General features: G+C 37.7%; 1 protein-coding gene and 1 long non-coding RNA gene across 3 annotated transcripts; one reads left to right on the top strand and one right to left on the bottom strand.

The window, feature by feature from the left end:
• Positions 1-1,026: 1,026 nt before the first annotated feature.
• Positions 1,027-4,919, bottom strand: COMMD3 (COMM domain containing 3). 2 transcript variants are annotated; one of them, XM_061126187.1, is made up of 8 exons: positions 4,728-4,919; positions 3,328-3,439; positions 3,160-3,223; positions 3,036-3,070; positions 2,608-2,668; positions 2,460-2,516; positions 2,308-2,367; positions 1,027-1,975 (listed from the first exon to the last, which is right to left on the bottom strand). In XM_061126187.1, exons 1-8 carry the CDS (start codon positions 4,864-4,866, stop codon positions 1,967-1,969), a joined length of 537 nt encoding a protein of 178 aa, XP_060982170.1. In that variant the 5' UTR covers positions 4,867-4,919; the 3' UTR covers positions 1,027-1,966. The 2 variants fall into 2 exon arrangements, with proteins under 2 accessions (XP_060982170.1, XP_060982169.1); XM_061126186.1 differs by having other exon boundaries at positions 1,027-1,406; positions 4,728-4,918.
• A 143-nt stretch (positions 4,920-5,062) lies between these two features.
• On the top strand, positions 5,063-18,647 carry LOC133044654 (uncharacterized). The gene is made up of 3 exons (XR_009690017.1): positions 5,063-5,338; positions 12,260-12,326; positions 16,929-18,647. It is a non-coding gene; the product is annotated as an uncharacterized LOC133044654 (long non-coding RNA).
• The last annotated feature ends 332 nt before the right edge of the window (positions 18,648-18,979 follow it).

Here is an 18,979-nt window from a genome sequence, read left to right as displayed (position 1 = left end):
GCCCCGATCTCTGCCTTTAATACTACGATTATTATTTCATAGTTGCCGTTGGGGGGAGGAGGGCGGGTGGGGGGCGCCGTGTGTGTGCGTGCGGAGAGGCGGGGGGAGGGGAGGAAGGCTGAGGACGGGGGAGGGGAGGGTGGAAAAAAAAATGCACCGCTGAAGGCAGAGTGGAAACTGACACCGGCTCCAAAATGGCTCAGAGTCCGCCCGCCCCCTCCCCCCGCCGCCCCCCCACCGGGTCACGTGCTCCCCTCATTCCTTAAGGGCGGCCTGGGAATTAGTGTCGGTGTAGTCGGGCCCGCGGCCGCCCCCTCCCCTCGGAGCAGCGCGACCCGGCCCCCTCCTCCTCTTCGCTCGGCGCGGCGGCGGCGCTGGCGCGGCTGCGGAGACATTTCTCCACAGCGCCACACGCGCCACCCTGCTCACGGCGCGGGCATCGCTCCGGCCCCGCACGCAGCTCAGCCCACCCCCAACCCCCGTTATTTCTTTCTTTCCGCCGTCCGTCTCCGCCCGCGGCACACACGTCTGCGAGGAGACCGCCGGCCGACACCCCCCGCTCGGCCCCACGGGCTGCGGCCCAGACTCCGGCGCCACGGCGCGGAACCTGCGCCCGAGTTGGGTTCGCGGAAACAACAGCGCCCGCCCCAGTCTTCCCGCGGCCGCGCCGGCCCCCTTTCCCGCCCGCCAGTGGCCGAGGCGGGGCGCGCGCGGACAGCCGCTCGCTCCGGGCAGGGGCTCCGCGCGGGGCCGGCCCTCCCGGGCCTCGGGAGCTCCGCGGGCGAGGGTCGGGCTGCGGGCGAGCCCTCGGGCGCAGTTAACGGAATGGACGGGCTCCCGCCGCTGGGCGACCGCGCCCGCTCCCGCTCCCCACGTCCCGAAGCTGGGGTCTTCAAGCAACCCCGGAGATCGCATCCTTTCCAGAGTGTTTAACTTTAATCCTGAGGAGAGGAGATCGTTAAAAGTTAACGCCAATCGTGTCTATGTCTTCAAAGTAATAATTAACAAACTCAAATCCAGACAAACTCTCACCACTCTTTTGTGGGAACAACTTATTTATTCAGAATGTAATACTGTCTACTTCCTTTTGGAAGACGTGGAAAAGATCAAATGGGATCAAGTGTACGGATAATACTAAAGATTCAAATACTTAGGCAGAAATTCCCTCTTAACCCTTCCAGAGGTGTAAAAAAATAAAGTGTCAAAACTTATGAGTGACAGAAATCCAAAAGAAAAAAATCTGTTCTGAAAAGGAAGACATCCACCTCGCAGAAATGATGGTTCAGCGGACGGCAAGACGTTCCTGGTCTTCCTCTAGATCCTGTCAGATCGTTAACTTTCCCAAGTTACAACTGAGTTGCTCTTTCCAGGCTTTTCGAAGCATCTTTAAGTTTTCCTACTAAGTCCTGAAAGATGTATACCATGGCTCGTTTTTAGGATAAAACGCAAGAGAGAAGTATCCAAGCTTGAGAAAGATGCAAGAAAAAAGTCGGGAGACACTTTCTAAACAATTTTAAACTCAAGATTTTAAACCTTTGACAAACCACTATCAAAGTAAAGGTTTCCTCTAAAATGTCTCATCTTCAAAATGCTTGCCCTCAGATGTGAAATATAGTTTCTAACTGAATCTTCTGAACACTCAAGGTTTACCAAAATTAAATTTCTCAAGTTATCTAACAAGGATAATGCTGTATTCACATCTTTTGAAAGTTTAAAGTTCAATTAATGGTTACATTAAAACAACTCTGCAGGAGATTCCTTTGGAAAAAATCAATTTCATCAAAATTTCAAGTGATGTCCTTCATTTTTTTAAGTGCTAAGAAATAAATTCGTTGTCATGTCCATTAATCAATGTAATTTTGAATTTCCCCAGTGTCTTACACAGACAATATGAACAGTTTCAGAATTTTTGTAACTTGCCCCTTTATAAAAAGTCATTTAAAACCACTGTTTAAAAATCATGTTTTCAAAGTTTCTGAAAGCAAAGAGAACATTTTTCAAAGCCAAGCTTTCTTTTCCTTTGTCCTACTGGCTCAAACACATCACTAATAGAATTTACACTCAACACTACAAGTTTATTTTAATTGAAGGGAACAGCAAACCAGACCAGTTCTCTATTAGTTAACATCTTAATTTCAAAAGCCTATTTTAAAATATTTCTTTTGAAGCCCCCTTCCCAATAATTCTTTAACCAACCTTCATTATCTACTGACAGATGGTTAATTTTCTTTTGAACTTTCCATGGGCATAATTCGCAATTAAAAATCTGTAAGAAGATAGGCATATTCACAGATCCTAATACTGTACCTGTAATTGTTCCATGCTGCAACTAAAACTAATCTCTGGGTGGGATCGGGAGTCAGTGTTCTAGGGAAGAAAAAAATGCTGTTTATTTAAATCAAGGAAATTGAAAATTTCATTATACATTTAATTTTTAGACAGGGCTTCTGTATAAATACCTCTACATTTAAGGTCACCAAATATGCAGGTCTGTACATCTTATCAAGTTGATTGGTCTAAAACAACATAACACAGAGATTTCAGTCTTTAGCTCTTTTTTTTTTTTAATTCCCTAAATTGCCCTAGAGAACATTTGTTAAACTTTACCTTTATCTGATATTCCAAACGCCAAGAAACATCAGTTATATGAGGGAGAGATCTGCCTATACTGAAAGATATAATGACAGTTTTGTACATAGTAGCTACAGAAAAACTTTCAGTATTTGTCCTTTATCAACAATGGTGTCTACCACCTCCTGCACCACACACACACACAATTTTAATCCATTCTGAAATTAAAATACTGTTAAACTTTATTTCAAGTTCTGAATAGTAAAAGAGCATTTTAAAAATTACCTCAATAAACTTTATGTTTAAAAACATTAGCTTAACTTCAATTGTTTCACTTGCCCTTTGGCCCCTTTTCTTTTGGTCTAGATCCCCGTTTTTTTGTTCTGTTTTGTTTCACACCAGCACTCTCCATTCATACCTGCAAGTGAAAAGTGGCTCAGCTTGACACCTTATACAGTACCTACCTTCCCAGTAGGATTTCTAGGGAATTCCTATTATTCTGGTAAGAAAAAAAGAAAAAGAAAACATGTCTTTGCAAACAGAGTAGAAGAAAAATAGTAATTCTTAAGTTTTAAAAATTTAAGTAACCTGATATTCTGTCCAAAACAATTCTATTCTCTCGCTGTCAAATTTACAGTCTTCTAGATAAGTGCTAAAAAAAAAAAAAGCCAAAGTTTAGTCTCCATTTTAAAAACTGAAATTTGAATCATAAAGGCACTATTTTAAAACAAATGGATATTTAAATAAATCCTGTACCTTAGAGTTGATTTGTCAGCTCTTTGCTTTCCAGCCTCCAGTATGTAAGTTGCAGCTGCTGCATGACAATGTTTTAAAACCACTGGGTCGATATGTTTCAAGTCTGGGTGATCTACAATAAAAGTAATTGCCAGTGATGCCTGTGATAATAAATTCTTTATAGTCCTGTTTCTAAAAAGGTATTTTCATTTGGTGAAGAACTCTCTTTAACAAGATAATAAGAATTATTCAACTATAAGGACTAGAAATTTTAAGTAAATGAGATGAGCAATATGGTCAATGGCAAAACAATGAAGAGCACACATCAATAATCATGCTGTTACCTGGTCAAATTACCTTCTTTTTATTTTACCTTAATATTTAAAAAAAAAAAAAGTCCTATTGTAAAATATACAGTGGTCACTTTAAAGCTGGACGGAGGAATATAAGATAAATATTTTACATGGTGTAAATTTAAGAATGAATAAACTTTCCTTCTAAAGACTAATTTTAGGGTAGGTAACTGGCTCCACGGACTTTAATACATGGAGGTGGAGGAGAAGGAAAGAGTTCAAAATATTTTCAAATTTCGACAGTCTTTTTTTTTTTTTTTTGGAGATTAACCCAGGTGGTGGTTACTATTTTCGTTTAAAGAACTTCCACTTTCATACATTTTGTACACATGTTTAGCTCGTGAAACTATAGGGGAAAAAAACACAAAAATTTGAATTGTTGAGATATTTATAATTAAGAAAATCATTTAAAAGCGATCTATCTTAATATATGCCTCCATCCATACTGACATCGCACTCCGCAGTGACCGGACCACTTAAAACAGACTTGCTTCCTGATAACTGATGCGGAACAAAACATTATACACCACATTTTAAGAGTCTGAGCGTGAAAACTGTGCAAAACATGTTGAACTAGAGTGTTGGAATGATCAGAGGAACTTGAGGTATTCTCTAAGCTGGAAAATGTCAACACTATTTGACCGAGTAATTACTCTGGAAGCAGACCCTTTAAAACCTTCGCCAGCCTAGTACTGAAAGCTTGAATCGCAGGGAGCTGCCCTGATGAAGTCCAAGTGTCAGTCTGCCCCAGACCAGGGTGAAAACCTTAGATGTTTAGGCCACAAACAAGACTTGAGCACCGGCTTTACAAAAGAACAAAGAGCCTGAGAGGGAAAATCAGACCAGGAAAGTGTAGCTGGCGGTGTGCAGGTGCCAACTGAGGAGAGAACAGTGATCTGGGTCCGCTGTGGGTTCTGGCAGAACCACATCCCCACACTCCGTCCGGAGCGAAGGGCAAAGCCCGAAGACTTCCTCTTCCCGGGGCTTTCCCCTTCTCGCTCGGTCTCGCTCCTCTTCTCCGAGCGCCCCTCCACCCAGGCCGATCCAGCTCAGAGCCGAGCGGCTTACCTAACACAGCCTCGTCCGCCTGGGCGTCCAGCAGACTCTGGAAAGCCGCCCGGAGGAGAAGCGTGAAGGTGTTGGAGTCGAAGGAGCCAGGATCGGCCAGCATCTGGAAGCCTTTCTGCACATACTCCGAGAGCTCCATTGTGAGCGCGCCGTGACCTTCGACACGCGCACCACGTGACACGCGCCGCGCGCTCAGCTGATGCGGCCGCGCGCGCACGCGGCTGGGGCGGCGGCGGCGGCGGCGGCGGTGGCGCGGGCTGCGGGCCTCCCCGCCCGGGGCCTCCCCGGCGGCCTCCCCGCCCGCGTCCCGGCCCGCGTCCCCGGCCGCCCGCCAGCCGCCGCCGCCGCTTCCGTCTCGCCCTTCCTTCTGCGCCAGCCGCCGCCGCCGCCGCGCCTTAGTGCGAGGGGCGGCCCGGGCGCTTTGTGGACGCGCTCGGCGCTCACCTAGGACTGTCACCGGCTCCTCCGCGGCCCACGGGAGCGCTCCCGAAAGACCCCGCGGGTGTCGGTGACGGTGTCGGGATCCCGGCCCCCACCGGCCCCGAAAACTACTCCTTCCCCGTGCCCCGCTCAGCGCGAAAGCTGCGGGAAGCTCCAATCTAAGGCAACTGGTTGGTTTTTGGTTTTGAGCTTTTTTGTTTTTTAACTCAACTGCTTAACCCCCTAGCACTGCCCTTATGTGAATGAGACTGTAGACCTCTAATTATAATTCTTGCTTATTTCTCCTTTTTCATTGTCATTTCTGGAATACGGCAGTTGATTCCTTTCTACGTGGGGGTGTGTGTAAACATGTATACATTCATTCAGTGCGCGCATGTAAGTTCTGTATTTCGACAACTGAGAGAATAATACCTTATTTACGAACACATTGGACAAAATGATAAAAAAAAATAGTTAGATGCAGCTGCAAATAAACACCTTTCCAAAAGAAACTGGTACAAATTTTGTGCTACTGTGCTCACATCTATGGGTCCTGTTTTAATTAGTCAAGCAGTCCCCAAATATTTATATCAGATAGTTATCTTAGTACAATACAGTTAAGAATGACAAAATCTTTATTAGAAGGGAATGCCCATAATTTTGAAGCTTCAAATATTGTATAAAGTAACTTCCCCCTTTATAGTTATACGAAGTTGAAGAACAAGAATGATTCTTTAAAAAAAGAAAAAAGCACAACAAAGTAGGTTATGAGTTTTTTTTATCAAAAGAATTTAAAATTCTTTCGGGTGGAGAGGAGGGATAAGGAAGGAGGAAGATGTTTTAGTCTTCAGGAGGCATAATTTGAAACAGACTTAGCATGAAACACTTTTAAAGGCATAATTTAGGTGCTTATTTGAAAAACAAGTTCCTAATGAATACAGTCAACATTAACCTTGCATCAATGGATAAAAAGCACCTGATTTCACAACAACAGAACGCAAATAGAATAATTTAGCATCAGTAAAGATTGAGTAACTATCAGTTCTCCTTTGAAAGCATTGAAAGGCATGTGAACAAGCTTTCCACTTTGGTCAGCCTATAGGAACAGTGAAGAATTTAAAAGTCTCCCTTGAGTCTTTATGATACAAACACCTATTAATCATGTTCATTTTTCCTTCCCATCTCTCTTTTCTTTCTAAACTCCCTGTTTCTCATCAGTAGTAAAATGTCAGTTGAAAAATGTCAAGATATCTGATTTGCATAAGGAATATTTTACAGGGCAGAGTTGTGTAAAAGTTAAACAGCATTAACAACACCCAATCTCATTATGTTTGTTACATATATATTTTATAACCTTGCATAACATTGATTGTTAATACTCTAAAAGAATTTGAGTTGATAACTGTAATCGTAATTTGGTGTCAAAAAAGAAGGCAGTAATGCTGAGCATAGATTTTTTTTAAATGCTATTTTAAAAGAGGAAAGTAAGTACAATTAAATGTGAGTTTCTGACCATAAGTTAGGAAATTCACAAGAATTGTTTCTGTAATAACTGTCATGTTACTCTCCTGTATATATGTAAGTCCTTTCTTTTACAAGGCATTTGTCCTCTTCTGCCTATATGTATTTCTGTGTTAGGCCTAAGTGATGGGTCCATTTCCAGTTCACACCAAAACTTGCACCGTAATGTTTTCTGATACTAGAAAAACTGAATTTTTCTCCTATAGCTACATTTATTTCAACTCCCTTTGAAGGAGGCACAGGATTACGTATTTGTTTGTAGGTCATACATGTGTATCTTTAACAAGGAAGCCATTGAAATACATTTAAGTATAATCATTAAAAGGCATGATTATGTAGATGTAGGCTCTCTTCCTTGTGGCAATAAGATCAGTATATTCTATATTATTAGAAAAACTATATATGAACACGTTCTGAAATTGGGGGGGGGGACTATTTAAAATTTTTACTTTGATCACTGAAAATGGCATTGGAGCTTTCACTAGACTTAAAAAAATTCTTCAGCCTTAAAGCCAATAGATTAAATTTGCCCTGAAAGAGTGTTTTAAAATAACAATTATATTCAGCTGAAAATTGCAAAATAAATGTTCAAAGATCGTGTTAATAATGTATTTTTCCTTTTACACAGCAAATATTAAGATAGACAATGCTGATAAATTTGGGTTTCTTTTTGAGGCTCTACAAATTATTCAAAGAATTAGAAAGTATCATTTTAAATAATGTTTTAGAATGTCTTAAAATACATTATATCCTTTGTGCTGGTTAGTTAACTTGTTTTTTTTAGAAGGCAATTTAATATTAGCCTCTGTACCATGGGTACAATTTAAATATGCTGGGGCATTTGTAGGATCTGTGTGGTCAGCTTTTCCCAGAGGCCTCCTTGGTACATTTGTTAGTTGCAGAAAACAATTTCTAGTATTTAATTTTTAGTTTGTGTAAATACTTTAGCTTTTGTGCAGAGAAAACTTAAGTAAAGTATTCCTTTAGACAAAAGAGTTCCTAGAACATCCACAGGGAGAAAAAAAAGCCAATATACTTAAATGCTCATGCATCCAAAGGTTTTATTGGCATACATACTGTGTTCTAATGGGGTTCTGTTTTATCCCTACTCATGGAATATCTGCTCATTTTCCAGAAAGAAGGGTGTTAAAAATGCTTAAATATTATACAAACACAAGAAGGCATCTTCTGTCTCTATTCCCTCATATGGATTATTTGATGGTTAGTGATCTTAAAGCCTTGAGAGAAATATTAATAAAAACAATTTATTATTTTAAAATTATTTTAGCCACAAATGGACATTTGGAAGGAGTGATTAATTGAGATGCAAATAGTATATAAAAGTGTAAGTCAAAATTATTTCAGTCAAGTTTCTAAAATCTACACACATTCTTTTTATTAAATATCTTAACTTGGCAAGGTGTAGATTGGGTCTTGGAATTTAAATGATCAAGTTTTTGCACATTTATGACAGCAGAGTTCAGTGATTTCAAATTTAGTCTTGTGGCACATGTCAAAAGACCACATCGAGCATTCAGAGGGGACAAGAAAGCTTTAATTTTCAAATTAAATATTTAATCCAGTGTCTAAGAATTTATAAATGATCATTGCTACAATAATTAATATAGGCAAATACAACCTTTTCCTTCCCTTACATCATATAGCCTGTCCTATATTTGAAGATTGGAGCATAAACTCAAATTCCTTTCAATAGAGTTTGTGCCTTAGTGTGTGAGGGCAAGTGAAATGCTAGTCACATTAAAGAAATTGGAACCATAGGAATGAAAATCAGTGCTACAGCATTCTCTAAAATGCTTATAAAATTCATGCTTATGTTTTTGTACAAATGTTTTGAGTTTTTTCCCCAAAACTGTAATTCAAAACATTTAAACTAGTTAGTACAATTTCTATTTAATAATTTCATCATTTAGTGGTATTTTTAAATTTTCACTTTTCAGATAGTTGCTTCAGGAAAATATCAAACTTTAAAATGTGATATAACAGTAATCAAAATTAAATATTTCAAATCTAAATTGTAATAGGTTAAATGATCATACTACTAAGAAACTGAGTTTCTTAAGTAGATTAGTATCAAAGTATTTCTTTTGAAATTAAGAAATTATGATTTTGTTAAACTTTGCAAATAGGAAAGTCTGTAGTCAAGATATTGTTTAAAAAGGAAAATAGTCATGAATTTATAACGTAAAATTTAGAACTTATTGAGTGTCCTGCCTTGATTTTGTTAGCTTCTTGAGTCAGAATGAGATAATTCTATAATATTAAAGGAATGTACATAATCAAATGATAATTCTTAATGTTAAATCTTTGTATCTTAACAGTCTATAAGTTTCAAAGGATTTTCTGCATATTGGAAAAATCGTGTCTACTTTCCAGGGCTTCTGTTAGGAAGTTTAATCCCTTATTTTGAAGCCAAGCAAGTAAAGTCACATGGGAATATCTGAGTCTCACTGACTAAAATCATGAAATCTTCAGCTAGGAAGAAATGGGGAATGAGTTTTTAAAAGGAAATGAAAATTTTAAAATGCTGTTTGGCAACAGATGCAGACAAAATTTAATTTAAAGGTAAGGAAATAAGAAACAAGGAAGGCAATTATAGTTCACAGTATAATTCATGAGAAAAGAGCAGGATGAATTATGTGTCTTAGAATTTCTCTACCCAGACAGATCAAAACTATTTACTTTTAAATTCAGTAAGTGATTGAAATGATGACAAAGTATCTTTTTGTGTGGGTTATAATAACCAAGTTTACTCCTTGTCACATAATTTATATTTACTTCACCAGTGAAGTTATATAAAAATTAGAAGCTGGCCAATCATCCAATAAACTCTGTCAAATAGTTTAGATAATAAACAATTTCCCCCTCAATAGCAGGTTGGTTTTATTCCCAACTTCAGTGATAAAGATCACCACTTTGATTTCCTACTTCATTGATCTGGTATCAGCCAGAATGACCCATGGGTTAGCTAGAGTTGAATGAAAGTGAAGCATGGGCATGTTGAAACAAGTTTACTTTGATGAATATGTCTGATTAATTCTTCCATATACATACAGACTGTCCTTTAAATTGTTAGTATACTTTTAAAGAGAGAGGGAGAAAGAGATTGAATATTTCTTAAAAGAAGGAAGGGAAGAAGAAAGGAAAAGAGGGAGGGAGGAAATTTTTCCCCTTGAAGAGAAGAAATGTCACAAAAAACTTCTTTACTTTTTTTTTCTCTGACACAGTACATTATAGCAAGATTCTCTTAGCTCCACTGAATTCAACTAAGTCTCACAGTCATGTTCAAAATAGAACAAAAGATCTGTCATGTCCAGAACCTAACTAGTTTTAAGATGGCTTATACTTACTCTAGAACAACAGAAAATATCTAACAGATTCCCTTCCTTTCTGGTCCTGCTTTTGGAATCTCTACTCTAACACTGTATTTTCTAAGACCTCAGAAACTAAAGTTTTGACCAGATCAATGAATTCCAACAACAACAGAAAAGGAACAAATGGGCCTACTCAAAGGAATATTATTGTATAAAGCCAGTATTTTTTAAAAGTTCGTATTTTGAGATCATGCTTTTTATATATTAAAATTTGAAATTTAAGTAATACATAAAAATTATACTTATTTTGTTTGAAGGAGTATAATTTTAAAAAAAGGAAACAAAAAATAAAAGAAGTATTTTGTAGACTATACTCAGGTAACAATCATCTGTAGTGCTTATAAAATGAAAGATCTGACCGTCTTTTATCAAATGACTTATTTCAGAAGTTATGTGTATAATATAAGAATGTGTGATCTGAATTAAATACATTGCAGACACAAGAACAAAATAAGCTTTAAACTCATTTAAAGTAACCACTTAAACCAAAATAATATGTTAAGAGAGATTACTTCGTAAAAAAAAGTCTTGGGTGAAAGAGTTTTAATATTTTGAAAGATATATGACATTTTAAATAATACTGGATAAGAAGTTAACATTTTAATTATTTTTTTTGAATGGTATCTTCAAGAGAATACATATTTTTATTTCCCTTGTCAAAATAAAATGTATACTTGAAACAAGTTTATAAGAAGTTCAGTCTAAAAATACTTTTAAAAATTCCTAGAATAATTGTGTTCAATTCTGTCACATTTTTTGCATATATAGAATATTCTGAAATTTTGCTTTATTAATTTATTTTTAATTAAAGTGTAATTGACTTACACTATTCTATCAGCTTCAGGTGTACAGCATAGTGACTTGATATTTTTATACATTATAAAATGATCATCTTGGTAAGTCATTACCATCTGTCCCCATACAAAGTTATTACAATGTTTATTACTGTATTCTCTATAATATATATTACATCCTGATAATTCATTTATTTTATAACTGGAAGTTATACTTCTTAGTCTCTCTCACCTATTTCATTCATCCCCATCCAACCTCTTTGCCTCTGGTAAGAAAATACTTTAAAGAGTTGATACATAACTGATTTTTACACCATAGCAAATGCTCAGAAAGTAATTTTATAGACTGTTGTGAAAACAAGTGCCTATGAAATAGATGAAAATTTCCATTTCTTTCTCCCTAAACATTTGATGCTTAAGGTTAAAACATAACCACAGTTGTCCTAACTCTTTCAAGTGTTATTTTCAAAATTACATTCCTTTGTGTAAGCATTCTAACCTGTGTTTCATGGAAACTTTCCATAAATGGGGAGCAAGATTTATAAAGTCATCTTAATGTCATAAAATATCAAGAAAATAATGAGTGGCAACAGGGTAAAAGGGAGAATTGTATTAATACAGTCAATTCAGTCCATGTTATTAGAAACTTGGATTTGAGTTACCAGTATCTGGGTAATTACTCAACATTTTATTTTGTGCTAAAATAAATAGGACTGGATCATATGGAGCAACGGTGTTCTAAATCAAAATTAATCAGATAATTGGCAAGTTTTATTTGACTTGCAGTGTTCTATAAATTATAGACCAAGAAATGAGGAGAAATTTGGCAAAGAATAATAATGTTAATGGAAATACATGGGCAAATGAGGCCTAAGGAAACTCGGAATTTTCATATGCTTTTCTTAAAATCTGAAGGTGATAGAAGATTTTTAATGAGGCCCAACTACAATATATAGGTGAGTAGTGATGGACAGAGGGTTAAGAAAACTTGTTTTTCTTAAAATAGTAATTGAATTAAAATATTTGTGAATTGAAATAAAGAATATTTTATAAGACCAATGGTATCAATAAGGAGATGCACATTTTGTTTTATAAATTTCTGTATAAAAAACATAGAGAGTGCTCATTCTACAAAGGACTCTTTCTTTAACAGTGTATATGGAAATATTGATTTTACATATGCCAATTATAATAGAAGGAAAACAGTATTTTATTGTGCATGTTATAATTTTGAGGTTTGCCTTAAATTACTTTTATAACAGGGTAGACATTAATAAAAATTTAAAATACAGAGAGTTGCAAGACATTTTAACCAATGATTAATGTGTTTTTAGAAACCTAAAAGCATTTTCAAACTAATACTTTTTAATTCATTTACATTTCATTTTGGTTATTCTGTTTCTAGAAGTTGCTATGATCAATATTCAACTGTTTGTAGAGACTATGACATTCTATGGTGACTAATCTTCAAGGTGAGTCATAATGATAGTCTGTTATAGTAAAATCAAGAGTGACTGTAGGAAAATAGTCATTTTGCAAGCAAACATCCTGTCAAGTAATGGCCAAGGTAGCAAGGAGCCTATGTCATAAAGTAACAGACTTAAACCTTTACTTATGCCTTAATTATCTGTCCATTGATATAAATGGTATAAAGACAAGTTAATTGTGTTTGTCTTAAGCTTTTTATCTTAGCTTCCCTTTATTTTATTAAAGTTTTAGAAAACTGTGTAAACAGAAAACTTAGTTACAATTCCCAAAATGATAAAGGGAAAAAAAAAAACAAAACTTTACATTAAACTGTTAACACAATCTCCTGCATAGCTTTACGTTATGCAAAAAATTTAAGTGATCACTTGATCATTCCAGCTAAATACAATAATCAAAGAGTAGCTAATGCTGCTCTGTGTAATAATAAAGCACCATTCTTTGAATGAAAAGAAAATTGTTACTCTCTTTTTTCTTTCCTTCAGGATGTCTGAATAATTAGATGAATAATATTTTGGAAATGGAAGAGTTTAAATGGCAAATTTAGGATTAGAATTTATCCATGATTTCATATTGAATGTCCATTTTTCAAATAATATACTTGGTTAGGATAATAAGATTTATTGAAAAGGAATATAAAAAAAATCTCTTGTGGAGTACTTATCCAGAGATATATTCTAGATAAATAGGGAGATTTTCATAACTCTGCTTTAAAAGTTTATTTTTATCTTAATTGTAAGGATCACCATAAGGTTATAAAAATAAGTTACAATGCCTTCTTAAAGTATACTGAAGCTCATGAAATTTAAACCTTTACATTTTTTACTTCTTTATTTTTCTACTTTGCTCTCCTTTTATAAAAAGAGTTCTTTTATTAGACAAGTACCTGGTACATAACAGATAGTAAAGAATATTTATTGAATGAATGAAGGCAATATAGACCATGGAGTCAGAGGAAATTGGGTTCATATCCCTCTCCAACCTTCTAGTTCTATGACCTTGGACTTACATTCAAAGTCTCATTTGTCTCAAACGTATAATGGAAGGAATAATGGCATCTCTTTCATATGGCTCTTGAAAAGCGTTCAGAGCCTAAGTATGTGCAAAGCATTCAGTGCCCAGCCTTAGCATGTGTTCCATGCATGCAATTATAACCAAATATTGTAATTCTGAATTTTGTTTTCACTGGCATAGATATTTTTCCATGCAGATTTACAGCTGTAGTGCACATGATATAACCATTTGAGGACCCCAAGCACGTAAGCCCCTACTTAGAAAATTAAATAAAAACCTTCTGGGCTGCCTACCACTTCTTTACAGTGAATCTGACAGAACTCTTTTAATAGCAACAGTCAAAAGATACCCGCAAAGACCTTGATGACAGTAATTATCTTACCCTTCATTTCTTGGCTTCCCAGGAATCTCAGAATCCAGGCCAGCGTCCATTATGGTCAGCCAGCCTCTAAACACCTCCCTCTTAAGAAGGCCTCATGGGGCCTTCCTTCTCTTTCCTCTGGCTCTTACCCTAGTTTTTCTTGATCCATTCATTTCCTTTGTTAGCAACTCATTAGAAAATGTCCAGGAGCAAAGTCAAGACATCCTCATGTTTTCCTCTGGAACGCGTCTCATTTATTTTTATCTTAACTGTAAGGATCACTATAAAGTTATATATGTTACACTGCCTTCTTAAAGTATATTGAAGTTTATAGGATCTAAACCTTGATTGTTGTTACAGCAACTGTCAGGGAGTTACTGTTTCATCATCTGGTTAGAGTAATCCATGACTTGTGGTCCTTTGGCTCTGCTTGGACTATCTTTGCATAAGCCACATGCTTCCTAAGCATTGAGAAGACAAAGTAAATTTAAAACAATAAGAAAAAAAGAACCCTTGCCTACCATGGAGTGGAGGACACACAGTTTGGAATATGGAGGTTTGAGCTCTACAACTCCAAAGTTTGTGTGTGTGTTAGTAGCTCAGTCATCTCCAACTCTTTGTGACACCATTTACTGTAGCCCGTCAGCCTCCTCTGACCTTGGGGATTCTCCAGGCAAGAAGACTGGAGTGGGTTGCCATGCCCTTCTCTAGGCAATATTCCCGAACCAGGGATTGAATCCAGGTCTCAAGCATTGCAGGCAGATTCTTTACCATTTGAGCTACACAGGGCTCCAAGGTATTGAACAATTTAATGAGTTTTAGCAAATGTACACAGTCATGTAACCATACCACACTCAATAAGCAGAGCATTGGCATAGTCCCAACAATTTCCTATCTTCCCTTTTGAAGTCATTATACTTGCCTCACCCCTGATTCCAGGCAACCATTGATTTACTTTGTCTCACTATAGTTTCGTCTTCTCTGGAATGTCTTCCAAATAGAATCTTTCAGTATGCAGTTTCTGTGTTTGGCTTTTCTTACTAAGTATAATATTTTTGGATGCACCTATGTTGAAGTATGTATCAATAGTTCTTTCCTTCTTATTGTCAAATAGTATTCTGTTGTATGGCTATACCACAGTCTGTTTATTCAGTCCACCAACTGGTGGACATTTAGATTGTTTCTCGTTTTCGGAGATTATAAATAAAGCCTCTATAGAGATTTGTGGGCTAATTTTGTATAGACATATGCTTTATTTCTCTCAAATAAATACCAAGGTGTGGGACTTGATGTATGTTTAAGTTTACACTGATTGATTTTTACATTTTTGAAACTAACTTGCATTTATGGTATAAATTCATCAAGACCTGTTTGGTCTTGATGTATTATCCCTTTTATATATTGCTGAGTATGATTTGCTAATATTTGTTGAGGATATTTTGTGTATGTTCATGAGACATACTGGTCTTTAGTTTTCTTTTTTCTAATAGTCTCCTTTTGGTATTAGGGTAATGCTGACTTCCTTCCTCTTTTATTTCCTGGAAGAGTTTGTATAGAATTAGTATTATTTTTTCCATAAATATTTAGTAGAATTCACCAGGGAAGCCATCTGGGCCTCCAGTTGCCTTTGTTTTAAGGCCTTTAGCTTTTCAAAAAAGCTTTTAGCTTTTCAAAGGGATATAATACTATTCAGGTTACCTATTTTTTTGTGTGTGAGAAAATTTCCACTTGTCTGTTCATTTTCTTAATATTGTTCTTCAAAGATCAAAAGATTTGACATTAATTATAGTACTTAATGGACTTCCTTGGTGGCTCAGATGGTAAAGAGTGCCTGAAGTGCAAGAGATCCAGGTTCAATCCCTGGGTTTGGAAGATCCCCTGGAGAAGGGAATGTCTACCCACTCCAGTATTCTTGCCTGGTGAATCCCATGGACAGAGGAGCCTGGCAAGCCATATAGTCGATGGGATCACAAAGAGCTGGGCATGACTGAATGACTAACACTTTCACTTTTTCATAGTACTTAGTACAATAGACAAGAGCAAGCAACTGTAAGTTCTTAATCAGCACAGAACAATGAGACATCGGGAAGCTGAGTAGGATTCAGACAGGATCCAAGAAGGAAACTGGGGTTAAGGAGACTATCTAGCAGATAAGAGTCAGGGAGAGGTAGTGGCAGTGAAAACAAGGAAGAAAGGAGCACTTGAAAGTCACTTTAAAGAAGGAATTGACAGAACTCAGTCATGTATGGAGGTAGGTAAAGATGGAGAGGGACACTCGAAAATGAACCCAAGATTCTATCTGAACGGTCAAGAGTGCAGACAGACATGACTTGATGGAAAGGGTAATCCTTTTAGAGGTTAAGATAATGCTTCATCTAGGGGTATACTGAGTGTGAAGTGAGTTGCTGTGGGAATTGACAGCAAAAATAGTATGAGAAGTAGGACAGTAGAAAAGATTTTTAGATTAGTGAGGTCAGGGATCCTCTGAAGGAATGGAGAATCGGAGAGTGTTGCCGTATACAATATTAGATGCTCAGTTAAATGAGAATTAAAAAAAACACATTTATATGTGTTTATTTGACTGTGCCCAGGTCTTAGTTGTGGCACATGGGACCTTTAGTTGTGGCATGCAAATTCTTATTTTTGGTCAGTTGTGCCATGTGGGTGGGCTTCCCTGGTAGCTCAGCTGGTAAAGAATCCACCTGTAATGCAGGAGATCCTGGTTCAATTCCTGAGTCAGGAAGATCCCCTGGAGAAGGGATAGGCTACCCACTGCAGTCTTCTTGGGCTTCTGTAGTGGCTTAGATGGTAAAGAATCTGCCTGCAATGCGGCAGACCTGGGTTTGATCCCTAGGCTGTGGAATCTAGTTCCCAGATCATGAATGGAAAATGGGCCCCCTGCATTAGGAACATGGAGTCTTAGCCACTAGACCACTATGGAAGTCCCAAATGAGAATTAATAAGGAATGAGTTGGGGTTTTTTTTTTTTTTCTTTTTAAAATATGTTTGCCATACAAAGCCTCACAACAACACTCCCAGGTAAGTACCATTATTTCCTTTTTACAAATAAGGGAACTGAGGCTAAGAGGGTTTTACTTGAGGTAATATAGTATATTGGTTCGATAATATTTTAGCTAAACTGGAATTATTTTCCTCAAAATTTCTATACTTGTATTTGTTGTTTAGTCACTAAGTCATGTCCGACTCTTTCCAGACCACATGGACTGTAGCCCTCGGGACTCCTCTGTCCATGGAATTCTCCAGGCAATACTGGAATGGGTTGCCATTTCCTTCTCCAGAGGATCTTCCGGACCTAGGTATCGAACCTGCACCTCCTGCATTGGCAAATGGATTCTTTACCACTGAGATACCTGGGAAGTTCTGCACTTGTGTGGTTCCTGTCTAAAGTTGGCTCTGGAGAAATCTGTATAAGATTTGAAGTGAAGTGGCAGCCATCACCCTCAAAGCAGGCTGTCACCGATGTCCTTGTTGGCTCATCTTTTCGTTTTGAGGCTCAGCAGCTCCCTCAATGCCACCAGTCTTCTCCTTTAAATGCTCTTGATCCCGGGCAAGATTAGGTGCAGCAAGAGACACGGTGTGAAGGCAATACGCTGTGTTACCATAGTCAGTTGTGCCTGCCTCCCACCACTTGGCATTCAGCTTTCCTTCCTGACTGCCTGCCTTGCCACTCTGCAGGCAGATGACTTTGGGGCCACCGGCCGAGGAGTCGGGTTTCAAGAGAGCCCTTCATCAGCTTCCATTCTTGTTCCAAGGTCAGCAATTTTATCTGATCCTCCAACTATCCCCCTCCTTCACAGACCTTTGCTATCACATCTTCACCACCACCCCATTTGTGTAATATCTACTCCCTGTAATGAACCCCTTAGTCTGTATCAGTCCTAAGTGGTCCTGCCTCCCCAGCTGAATGATTAACCAGTTAGGTAACCATTGAAAGCAAGTTGCTGAGGAGCTTCTCAAGCCCAGGTCTGTCTGACTCCTTCTTCTCACGTTGAAAAGAGCAATTAAGATTTTTATTTGGATGATACTCATTATAAAGCTCGGTTTATTGTTATAGATGGCATAACTGGTTAATTGTTACCATGTTGAAATCAGGTTTCCCAGCAATTTGAACATGTTTTATGTTTCCTAACATTTTTGTTGTTGTTGTTAACATTTTATTTTATTTTATTTTTACTTGTCATGTTTGGCCACACCCCAACACGTGTAGGACCTTAGTTCCCTGCCAGGGATTGAACCTGGGCCACCTGCAGTGGCAGCACAGAGTCCTAACCACTGGACCACCAGGAAAGTCCCCTAACATTTCATTTGAATTACAGCTGTTGTGTATATGTCACCTCTAGTATTGAATGATAAAGGTCTTCAAGGACCACATAAAACTTTCTCCTTATTTTTCAGCAGTTATTTTATGAGTAGCAGGTACTCAATAAATGCTTGTGACTTTTAATAGAGTAACTAAATTCCTCAAAAATAGGCACACTTGTACCATGTCAAAATATAAACATGCATTTAGGGACACTGGGTGTATGCTATAAGATGTGCAAGAGATGTTGCCACTAAATCAGGACATATAAAAAGATGAACAGTTTTGAACAGGAATTGAACTACTGTTCAAAGCATTGGAATGTTCTTGTTACAAGCTGAGGCTTAGCTTCAGAATGGAAGACAGAGTCCTGCCCTCCCTTTGACATTGTAGTCTCATTGTAGAGAATTTTGTTGTGTGCTACTGCAAAGATACTGTCCTGTTATAGCTCTCTGGGAAAAATATGTTTTGTTAAATTTCTCTGCTGTTTACAAGTAATGGTTATAAACATGACATGCTTTTCGGTGTAATTTGTATTAACATTTCTCCATCAGTTAAATTTTAGACAATCAAATTCTAGACAACAAAATAATAAATCAAGCCTCAACTTGTGGTGTTTGCCAATTTCCATGGTGTAAATACTCCCATGATGGTTGATGTCCGAGCTTCCAGTGTGATGTCACTGAACATGAAATCAGGGAGAAATGTGCTATAGATGTAAGAGAGTATATTACTTTGTTTTATAGATAATTTATTTAATTGTGAGTTTATATTATATAATTTAATATTCAACATTACATTTAATGACTGGCTTACAAAATTCCTGAGACTTTGGCGATTACCTTTTACAAGCAGGGAAGCCTGGCTCCAGCGCACTCCTCCTTGGTGGCCACTCAGCCAGGAAGCAGCATGCTCCACAGAAGCTAGCCCTGCACGCAGAAAAG

Source organism: Dama dama, chromosome 23 (genome assembly GCF_033118175.1).
Source record: "Dama dama isolate Ldn47 chromosome 23, ASM3311817v1, whole genome shotgun sequence".
Classification (NCBI taxonomy): Eukaryota; Metazoa; Chordata; class Mammalia; order Artiodactyla; family Cervidae; genus Dama; species Dama dama.
This window is presented reverse-complemented; position numbering and strand designations above follow the sequence as displayed.

What these genes read in the sequence shown, in the direction of transcription:
- COMMD3 (XM_061126186.1), bottom strand. Translation starts at nt 4,866, where the DNA reads ATGGAGCTCTCGGAGTATGTGCAGAAAGGCTTCCAGATGCTGGCCGAT. An exon ending in GCTGACAAATCAACTCTAAG is followed by an intron (nt 3,224 to 3,327) that starts GTACAGGATTTA and finishes TTTTTTTTTTAG; the next exon opens with CACTTATCTAGAAGACTGTA. An exon ending in TGTTTTGGACAGAATATCAG is followed by an intron (nt 3,071 to 3,159) that starts GTTACTTAAATT and finishes TTTTCTTACCAG; the next exon opens with AATAATAGGAATTCCCTAGA.